This window comes from Carcharhinus amblyrhynchos, chromosome 16, assembly GCF_965287045.1.
Source record: "Carcharhinus amblyrhynchos chromosome 16, sCarAmb.v2.hapA, whole genome shotgun sequence".
Classification (NCBI taxonomy): Eukaryota; Metazoa; Chordata; class Chondrichthyes; order Carcharhiniformes; family Carcharhinidae; genus Carcharhinus; species Carcharhinus amblyrhynchos.
In genome coordinates, this window is record NC_137339.1 from 13,037,517 (window position 1) to 13,048,943 (window position 11,427).

The window sequence follows — 11,427 nt, forward strand, 5'->3', positions numbered from 1 at the left end:
TGTGAGCCTAACCGTCCAGTCACATGATCTTTCCTGTCAATCAACCTAATCAAATCCTATTCTGAAAAACCCCAGGGGAAAACAGTAAAATGACATAGCTGCATTAACCCAGATTAAAAACAAACATTCTAGCAATTAAGATAAATTATGCTTCAGCAGCATCAACATGTAGGCTGCCAGTGAGACAAATTGGCACCTGTAAATGGAACTGACTGCTAAAAAAAATCTAGCACAAGAAACATGACACAAATACATTTCTTAAAAGCACAGTATTGTCACATTAGGCCCCAGCTGTTCGCAATGAGTTGGGTGAGGGAATCGAATGTAATGTTTCCAAATTTGCTAGTGACACAAAACTAAGTGGAATTGTGAGTGGCGAGGAGGAAGTAAGGAGGCTTCAAAGCGATTTAGAAAAGTTGATGAGTGGGAAAATACATGGCAGATACAGGATGATGTGGATAAGTGTAAAGTTATTCACTTTGGTAGGAAGAGCAGAATGGCAGTGTTATTCCAATGGTGATAGATTGAGAAATGTTGATATATAAAGGGGGCATGTACACGAGTCATTGAAAGCAAGCATGCAAATGCAGCAAGCAATTAGGAAGGCAAATGATATGTTGGCCTTCATTGTGACCTACTGATGTACAAAGGGACCTGTACACCAGGTGTTGGAATTTAGAAGAATGAAATGGAATCACATTGAAATGTATAAAGTTCTGAGGGGACTGGATAGATAACGCAGGAATGACGTTTTCCCTGGCTTGGGGTTTCTACAATAAGGGGGTCATGGTCTGAGGATGTGGAGTCTAACATTTAGGACTGAAATGAGGAGAAACGTCTTCACTCAGAGGGTGATGAACCTGTGGAATTCTCTACCACAGAATGTGGTCAAGTTACTGAAGGTATTTTAAAAATAATTAGATTTCTAGACAATAAAGGCATCAAGGATTATTGGGAGAGTTTTAAAATTAAAGTTTATTTATTAGTGTCACAAGTAGGTTACATTAATACTGCAATGAAGCTCCTGTGAAAATCCCCTAGTCTCCACACACGGGCGCCTGTTCAGGTGCACTAAGGGAGAATTTAGCATGGCCAATGCACCCTAACTAGCACATCATTCGGACTGTGGGAGGAAACCAGAGCACCTGGAGGAATCATAGGAACCCTACAGTGCAGAAGGAGGCCATTTGGCCCATTGAGTCTGCACTGACCACAATCCCACCCAGGCCCTATCCCTATAACCCCATGCACTTACCCTAACTAGTCCCCCTGGCACTAAGGGGCAACTTAGCATGGCCAATCTACCTAACACGCACATCTTTGGAGTGGAAATCAGAGCACACCTGGAGGAAACCCAGGCAGATACAGGGAAAAACGTGCAAACACCATACAGATTCCAAGCAGGAATCGAACCTGGGAACCTGGCGTTGTGAGGCAGCAGTGCTAACCACTGTACCACCCTGTCGCTGTACTGTGGGAGTATGACATTGAGATAGAGGGTCAGCCATGATCACATTGAATGTCTGGTTGGACTGAAAGGCTTACTCTTGCTCCTATTTACTCAGTTTCCAAAGAGGGTCACAATCAGTTGCCGTGAGCGGGAAAGACATTTGGGAAACTTCATGATTGGTCGTCTCTTGAAGAAACATCGGAGCTGTCAATCATAGTGCTCTTAAGGAAGGTGTTCCTGGATGTTGACCCAGCAATAGTGAAGCAATGACCTTTTATTCCCATATCAGATAGTGGGAGGAGAACTTCAGAGTGGAGGTGTCCAACTCATCATCACTGAGCCTCAGTGATAAATGTGGAAATCTAGACGGGCTGTAATCATGGAAAAACACAACTTACTCTTCAAAGGAGAACAGCTGGAAATATAAAATATAACCACTTTGAAGCTTATTCAAATTTGTGGTTTGAGAAACCCAATATCAGTGATCACCGCTTGAGGCTGGGAGGGGAAAGATAGCAAAAGGGAATTGTTTACACTAAAAATAGTTTTGTTTTTCTCTTAAATATATTTTATATCTGTTCAAATTACATCAATCCAGTGTGTATTGCTGCAGCTCACAGAGAGAAGACATTGTCTGCGCTACCATTTGGAGAGAGACTGGTATGTAAGGAAATGCTTTTTAGCCTCTATTGAATAGTCATTTTTATTTCATGCTATCCTTAAAAATTAAAAATGGATTAGTTATTAATCATTTAAAGATGCAATTCAGAAGCATGAAGACTCATAAATATCTGTAATATAAATAGTAATTCTGCAAAAATTGGCTGCCACCTTTCTGACATTTGTGACATAGTGACTACATAATGATCATGAATTGTCGAGACAGGGGAACCAGTGGATGTTCTGAAGGTGGATAAATCACCTGAAACAGATGGACTACACCCCACGGTTCGGAAGGAGGTAGCTGAGGAGATTATGGAGGCATTGGTGGTGATCTTTCTAGAATCACTGGAGTCAGGGAAGGTCCCAGAGGACTGGCAAAAGGCTAATGTAACACCACTGTTTAAGGGAAAGAGGCAGAAGATGGGAAATTATAGGCCAGTTAGCCTGACCTCAGCCGTGGGTAAGATTTTGGACTCCATTATTAAGGATAAAATTATGGAGGACTTAGAAATGCACAACAAAATAGGGTTGAGTCAGCACGGCTTCATTAGAGGGAGATCATATCTGACAAATCTGTTAGAATTCTTTGAAGAGGTAATGAAGAAATTAGACAAAAGAGACACAGTGGATGTGATTTATTTGGATTTCCAGAAAGCCTTTGACAAGATAGAATCATAGAAGGAAGGAAGCCATTCGGCCCATCGAGCTTGCATCAATCACAATCCTACCCAGGCTCTATCCCCACAAACCCATGCATTAACCCCAGCTAGTTCCCCCAACACTAAGGGGCAATTTAGCATGGCCAATGCGCCTGACCGTACATCTTTGGACTGTGGGAGGAAACCCACGCGGACACAGGGAGAATGTTCAAATTGCACACAGACAGTGACCCAAGCTGGGAATTGAGCCCAGGGCCCTGACACTATGAGGCAGCAGAGCTAAACACTGTGCCATCCCAGGAGGCCGTTAAATAAGCTAAGGTGCCTTACAGGAGGCCATTAAACAAGCTAACAGGCAATGGTGTTAGAGGCAAGGTACTGGCATGGATAGAAGATTGGCTGACAGACAGAAGGTGGAAAATGGGGATAAGAGGGTCCTTTTCAGGATGGCAACTGGTGACTAGTGGGTGTTCCACAGGGCACAGTGTTGGGACCACAACTTTTCACTATATACATTAATGATTTGGTAGATTGCACTGAGGGCATGATTGCTAAATTTGCAAATGATACTAAGATATATAGAGGGACAGGTAGTATTGAGGAAGTGGGGAGACTGCAGAATTACCAGAACAGGTTAGGAGAGTGGGCAAAGAAGTAGCAGGTAGAATACATTGTGGGAAAATGTGAGGTTACGCACTGCACTTTGGTAGGAAGAATAGAATTGTAGACTATTTTCTAAATGGGGAAAGTCTTCAGAAATTTGAAGCACAAAGGGACCTGGGAGTCTTGATTCAGGACTCTAAGGTTAACATGCAAGTTCAGTCGGCAGTTAGGAAGGCAAATTCAATGTTGCTTTCATTTCTGGAGGGCTAGAATACAAAAGCAGAGTTAGACTGCTGAGGCTGTCTAATGCTCTGGTCAGACCCCATTTGGAATATTATGAGTTTTGGGCCCATACCTAAAGAAGGATGTGCTGGCCTTGGGGGGCTTCAGAGGGGGTTCACAAGAATGATCCCGGGAATGTGAGTTTGTCATAAGAGGAGCGGTTGAGGAGTCTGGCTCTATCCTGATGGAGTTTAAAAGGATGAGGGGGGATCTAATTGAAACTTACAGAATACTGAGAGGCCAAGATAGAGGATGTTTCCACTAGTAGGAGCGACTAGAGCTCGAGGACACAACATCAGAGTGAAGGGACACTCCTTTCAAACTGAGATGAGGAGGAATTTCTTCAGCCAAAAGGTGGTGAATCTGTGAAACTCATTGCCGTAGAGGGCTGTGAAGGCCAGATCATTAAGTGTCTTTAAGACAGTGATGATAGGTTCTTGATCAATCAGGGGATCAAGAGTTATGGGGAGAAGGCAGGGAAATGGGGATGAGAATATATAGAGTATTTTGAGATCACATCTGGAGTGCAGTGTACGCTATTGGTCTCAATTAAAGAAGGATGTAAATGTATTGGAAGTAGTTCAGAGAAGGTTAGCTGGACTAACACTGGAACGGGTGGGCTGGTATAAGGAAAGATTAGAACTCTCTTCCTCAGAGAGTGATAGAAAGAAAGTCTTTGAATATTTTTCAAGGCAGAAGTAGATAAAATATGAATAAGTAAGAGGTGAAAGGTTGTCGGGGTAGGCGGGAATGAGGAGATGAGGATACAACCAGATCAGCCATGAACTACTGAATAGCAGAGCAGGCACAAAGGACCAAGTGGCCTACTCCCGCTGTATGTTCTTAAGTTCTTCATAAGTAATTAATTGACTGCAAGTGCATTGTCTGTAGGTGGGGTTTGGAGATGCATGAACGTGAATCATTCTTATCAATATATATAAAAAACTGTGAACCAGCATAGGCAATTAAAATTGTATAATTGTATAGATAGCATAGATTTATACTGGGGCAGCATTGTGGTTAGCACTGCTGCCTCACAGCGCCAGGGACCCGGGTTCAATTCCCGGCTTGGGTCACTGTCTATGTGGAGTTTGCACGTTCTCCCCATGTTTGTGTGGGTTTCCAAAGATGTGCAGGTTCAGCGGATTGGCCATGTTAAATTGCCCTCTAGTGTCCAAAAGATAAATGTAGGTTAGTTGGATTAGCCACGGTAAGTGAGCAGGTCATGGGGAATAGGGCTAGGTGGGATGCTCTGTCAGACAGTCAGTGCGGAATCAAAGGGCCAAATGGCCTCCCTCTACATTACAGGGGTGTAAAGAAGGCAATCTAATTTAAAAACAAGCCTAGGAATTAGTGTGTGTGATATTAGTTAACAGTCACTTAATATGCATCATATAAAAGTACTGTGTGTCAATTTAGCTATGGGTAATTGCATTTATTTTGCTATCTCCACTGAACTAGCAAGCCTAAGGATTGAAACCATACAATATCATACTTTACAAGCTGCACAAAACATGTCGGCATATAAAGGAAAAAATTTTAATAGCATCTTTTATGTCCTCAGTTTGTCTCAAAGCACTTTATAAGCAATTCAGTACTTCCCCTCGGTATGTCCCCCCTGCAAAGTTGCCAATTTGTATACAGGAAGATCCAACAGTGATGCAAATTGAGGAATAAGTGTTGGTCAGGTCTCTGGGAAGAACCCCCCAGCTCTTCTTCAAACAGTACCATAAGATCTTTTATTTTACTTATTTGTGTCACAAGTCAGCTTACACTATAATGAAATTACTGTTAAGATCCCCTAGTCGCCACGCTCCAGCGTCTGTTCAGGTACACTGAAGGAGAATTTAGCATGGGCAATGCACCTAGCCAGCATGTCTTTCGGACTGTGGGAGGAAACCAGAGCACCCAGAGGAAACCCACACCGTTACAGGGAGAACGTGCAGACTCCGCACAAACAGTGACCCAAGCAGGGAATCGAACCCAGGTCTCTGGCTGTGTGAGGCAGCAGTGGTTAACCACTGTGCCACTGTGCCGCCCATTCATTTGCATCCATTTAATGTCTGATTTAAAAGTCAGCCAGTGTGAAAGTGCTCCACTACCTTAGTATGTCACTGGAATGCCAACCTGGATTATGCAATTGGATTTGGTTAGTCAATTAATTGATCTAAAAAATCTTCATGCAAGATTGTTGTCACTGAAATTTGACTGGTATCTTGCATTTATATATCAGCCAAAACATCCTTCAGAAACATCTCAAATGTGCTTCACATCCAATTAATTTCTTTGAAATGATGTTTTACTTGCTGTTATGAGGTTAATGCAGATTCACAGAAAAAGAATGCAATATAACTTGTGAGCATTCAGTGCGTCTATAATGTGTAAACAGACAAATAAAATAACAACAGAACAATGCTGGAACATCTCAGCAGGTCTGACAGTGTCTGTGGAGAGCGAATAGAGCCAATGTTTCGAGTCTAGATGATGTTTTGAGTCTGAGATTTTCCAGCATTTTGCTCTTACTGTTTCAGATTGCAGAATCCACGGCATTTTGCTACCAGATAACAATGTGTGCTTAAACTCAGCTGCAGCGCACCAGAACATTCCCCAAGTGCTGAAAACCTTTAACAAAAGTACAGCGCACAAACTTCTCTAATTGAAAAATTTCAGTGTTATTTTCAAGCTACAATATGTACGTGAAAGAAATGAAAGACTTGCATTTGCAAAGCACAGTTGTCACCCTCAGGACGTCCTCGGGTGTTCTACAACCAATTAAGTAGTGTTGGAATGTCTGAAACACGACAACCTATTTATGCATGCGAACAATGTCATTCTGAGTGTGGCGTTTTGTAGACCGTTGCCCACGTGCAGGGTTGCCAAATTCCACTGGCATCCACCCACGAGGTGGTTTTCCTATCGGTATGAATAAAGTGATACCCATACGAAGGGCAAGTGAAGTGAGATGTGTGCTGATTGCCCGTAGCACTGAATGTGAGAGACCTGCACTCACTCCACATCCAATCAAAGCATAAATATTTATTTTGCTTTTACCATTTGAAGTTGATGACAGTTCTATAATTCATGGTGAAATATTTGGCGTGTACTGAATGCATTCAGTCTCATTCAGGGGTCATGGTTAGTGAACAAGCCTGGTTTCTATCTATCTTGCTGCCCTCTGGGATGAAGGAGACCAATTCACTTGCCTAGATTGCCCATCACTGGACTGAACGGTAGCTGATATTTCCGCTGTTCAAACCCAAATATTTGTTACGATGCTAATATGGAATATTAGCATATTCCATATATGGGTAAATACAACCAGAAATAATGGCTGGAATTTTACTGCCTCACCCACTCCAGCTTGGAGAACGGAAATCTCCATTGGTCTTGGCCGGGATTTTATGATCTTGCCCAAACAAAGTCGTAAAATCCAACTAAATGTGTTTTATCAATGTGGTGGCACAATGGTTAGCACTGCTGTCTCACAGCATCAGGTACTCAGGTTCGATTCCCGGCTTGAGTCACCATCTGTGTGGAGCGTGCACGTTCTCTCCACACCTGCGTGGGTTTTCTCCAAGTGCTCTGGTTTCTTCCCACTGTCTGAGACACGTTAGGGACATTGGCTAAGCTAAATTCTCTCTTAGTGTACCCAAACAGGCGTCAGAGTGTGACAAATAAGGGATTTTCACAGCAGTGTTAATGTAAGCCTACTTGTGACACTAATAAATAAACTTTTTTTTTCTCTCTGCAGAGTCTACAAGATGTCTGCCTGTTTAAACATTTTGCACACTGGTTTGGTCGGGATGCGACGCCTATTGACTTATGGTTGGTCCATCTATTCCAAGCCTAACCCATGCAACATTAAGGAGCTTTTCGTTTTGTTTCTGATCTGTCTGAGTATCGCTGGTGCTGCTGGGGCACTTCTGTATCATTGGTTGTCACACACACTCCAATATAAAGAGGACATCTCCAGTATAATCTCAGGCACCTTTGCCTCTGTCGTTCTGCTGCTTGTGTTTCTGGTGCATCCTGCCCGTTGCGCATTTTCCTTGATAATACCCACACTAGGTACCAAGCAGGGACGGAAATTGCTTCTGTCTGGAATATGTTTGCTCCTTGGAGCAAACGTCATCCCAAACATCGTCTGGAATATCAAGATGTTACTGGAAATATCTCAGTGTATCCTGGAGAGTGCAACGGAAAATATCTTAAACTCTACGCAACTAGTATCTCAATCAATGTCTGCCTTAAAACTAGGTAGCATAGATCGTGTTTTTAATTTCCTGAACTTAACAGTAAAGTACCACCCAGAAATAAACTCTATCCACATTAGAAGTGCTTTGACAAATGTTAGTCAACAAATAAAAGGAGATTTTGACAGTGTACAAGTGTGGATGGATCGAGCCACATTGTTGGTTAACAGAGCTCTTGCGACCATCCTCTTTTTTAATCTGATTGGGGCATCGCTGTGGTACCTTGCTCGCTACCTGACCGATCTAGATTTTGACAACAGTTACCTGACGAGAAAGCTGGAGGAACTGGCCAAGAGCAATCCAGTCACTTGTGACATGTTTCTGGCTGCTGCTGGAAAGCTAACAAAAACAACAGGATTAAAACTAACTCAAAAAGAAAGGAAGAAGTGTCTGACACGCCTGACAATGGTCACTATATATTTAGTACTGTCTGCTGCAGTTATAGCAGCAGATTATGGCATCTTCCACCTCACTGGCAGCCTTACAGGGTGGACAGAGAATGCACCGCACCTATCTGTGTTCCTTCATCTCAAACTTCTGGTGAGTTGAGGCCGCGGCAACAGACTTTACTTTCACGTGTTATATTAAAGCTGTAACTACTTTCAGTTTATGTTGCATGGTGTGGGGTGAAAGCAGGTCTGATTTGCATTCCAGCAAGTGATTGACATTAATCAAATATTGTCCCCTTTTACTTTTGCCAATAAGAAAGAAAGCATTCCTTACATATGGCACAATATAACTCAGAAACTCCTCAAAATCCATTATTATGGGAAATGACTGGTGTTATGTGGGTGAATATAACAGTTCTATCTTTGTTTTACACAGTTAGGCATTCCTTTGGTTCCTCCCTGGTGCACCTCGAAGTGGATTATAACTCTAGCCCCACTACCTTAGATCAGGAGCACTCTCTCAACAATCACCCTCACCTGAGTTCAAGGCAGCAACTTCACACAGACTTATTTTGGGCCTGAGAAAGTGAACCATGTGTCCCTAAGGAAAGTGACTACTAAGAGATATTGGGTGGAATTCTACTGGTTCCCACTGAGTCCGCACTGACGCGCAAGAAACACCTGACTTCCCACCTAATCCCATCTGCTAGCACTTGGCCCAAAGCCTTGAATGTTATGACGTGCCAAGTGCTCATCAGGGTACTTAAAGAACATGAGGTGACCCGCCTCCACCACCCTCCCAGGCAGCACATTCCAGACTGTCACCATCCTCTGGGTAAAAAAAGTTTTCCTCATATCCACTTTTTTACCTTCAGACCTCGCAAATCTTCCTTTGAATGACCTATTCATGTTCCATCTCTCGTGGTTACTAAATTGCATTAGGTAAACATCTGTTTGCCAAACACATAAGAACATAAGAACATAAGAAATAGGAGCAGGAGTAGGCCATCTAGCCCTTCGAGCCTGCCCCGCCATTCAATAAGATCATGGCTGATCTGTTGTGGCTCAGTTCCACTTTCCCGCCCTCTCCCCATAACCCTTAATCCCCTCTCTTATCAAGAACCCATCAACCCGCTTCTTAAAAATATTTAGCGAGGCAGCCTCCACCACTTCAACGGGCAGAGAATTCCAGAGATTCACCACCCTTTGAGTGAAGAAGTTCCTCCTCAACTCCGTTCTAAACCGCCTCCCCTTTATCTTGAGGCTGTGCCCCCTAGTCCTACTGTCTTTTTTGAGTGGGAAGAGTCTCTCCACCTCTATCCTATCCATCCCATTCATCATCTTATACGTCTCAATGAGATCTCCCCTCATTCTTCTAAACTCTAACGAGTACAACAAAAACAAATATATTAGTTCTGTTCACACCATCACTCTGTCCCTTACCCATATATTCCCACTGTTTAAAATATATTTCCACAACATAACCCATAGAATATATTCCAATGTCTTGGATTTCTCTGACATTTTCCTGACACAACGCTGTTAAAGTACACGATCATCAACCTACCAGCAGGTGCTATTAAAGTTTAAATCCACATGTTCAGTGACTCATGTTCAAATATAACTTTTAAAAGAATTGCAATGTTTTTCTTTTCAGGTAGAAGTTAATGTCCCTGGAGTTTCAGAAGTTACAAAGTTTATGGAAGCAATTTTCAAGCATCTTGATGAAAACGTTAATCTTTCCAAAAAGATATCATTGGTAGACATTAACCAGAAGCTCCCCTGGACTTACAACCTGATACCAGCCAACTGTGTAATGAAGCCAGCTCCTCCAGATGTGAGGGTAATATTCTTTATCAGCGGCATGTTCATCATTACTTATATCATGGCAGCGTTGGATGCTTATGCAGTGCGCATCCGCAGAAAAATCGCGGCTTCCTTTTTCCAGAAGCAGGAAGAAGAAAGGATCTGTTATTTGTACCAGAAGATTCTGAAGAAATGCGGAAACGGTGGAAACGGAGGATCCTTAATCTCAGCCGGGCCCTCAGAGGGAGATGCCAAGGAGACGGGGTGTGCCGAGCATGGAGTGGACAGATTCGCACAAGGAAGGACAGGAGGACACAAGGAGAGAACTCAACCTGGGATTGAACCTGCAACTCTTGAAATGGCATGTTACAGAACAGCGGTGACAGTTTATTGGGGGAAGGAAGAGAGCAATGAAGAGGAAAACAATTTTTAAAAACAAGGTCATAAAATTCTACTGACCAATGGACTACTAAAGGTGAAAAATTGTGGTGGGGTGGGGGGGGAGGTGTGGGGAGGGAGCTTTTCATTCAAACCAAACCATTCCCCCTCCTGTACATTCCTGCCACATACTTCCAATGAAACTGTCAAGGCTTTACCTCCAACGAAGATCTCTTGTCATTGCCGCAAAGTTAGTCTTGTGATGTAACTAACATGGAAGTGTCCCAGATCAACTTTATAAATGGGCTCAGGATGCAGAATGGCTATAAAACCATCAGACATAGGGGCAGAATTAGGCCACTTGGCCCATCAAGTCTGTTCCACCATGCAATCATGGCTGATATTTTTCTCATCCCCATTCGCCTGCCTTTTCCCCATAATTCTGATCCCCTTATTAATCAAGAACCTATCTATTGCTATCTTAAAGATATTCAATGACCTGGGCTCCACAACCTTCCACATAGTCACCTCCCACTGGCTGAAGAAATTCCTCAGAAAGCTCAGAAAAATAACCAAGGTTTATCCTTTAATATTAAAGGATAATATTAATATTAGAGTATTCTAATGATGAAGATGTTACCAGTTAACTTGCTGCGGTATTGTCAGCTAGAAAACCAGTATAACTCTACTCCTCTTCCATTGTTAAGTAGCCTCCCTCTCTCTCCCACGTGCTCAAATTTTTGCCCTTATATTATACCATTAGTTTGAATTCAGGTTTTTTAACCTGATTCTTTCCTCAATCTGCATGACCCTGGCTCTGTGATCTGGTTGCCTTTTGCTACACAAACACACACCATTGGTGGATTTTCCGACTATGCTCACTCCGAGGGCGGGAATTCCTGTCCGAGGTCAATGGACCTTTGCATGGTCTGTGCCCACCCGCT

General features: G+C 42.9%; 1 protein-coding gene across 1 annotated transcript; it reads left to right on the forward strand.

Annotated features, from left to right (window-relative positions):
• The first annotated feature begins 7,418 nt into the window (after positions 1-7,418).
• Positions 7,419-10,538, forward strand: ocstamp (osteoclast stimulatory transmembrane protein). Its single transcript, XM_080204397.1, has 2 exons — positions 7,419-8,450; positions 9,957-10,538. Exons 1-2 carry the CDS (start codon positions 7,419-7,421, stop codon positions 10,536-10,538), a joined length of 1,614 nt encoding a protein of 537 aa, XP_080060523.1.
• The last annotated feature ends 889 nt before the right edge of the window (positions 10,539-11,427 follow it).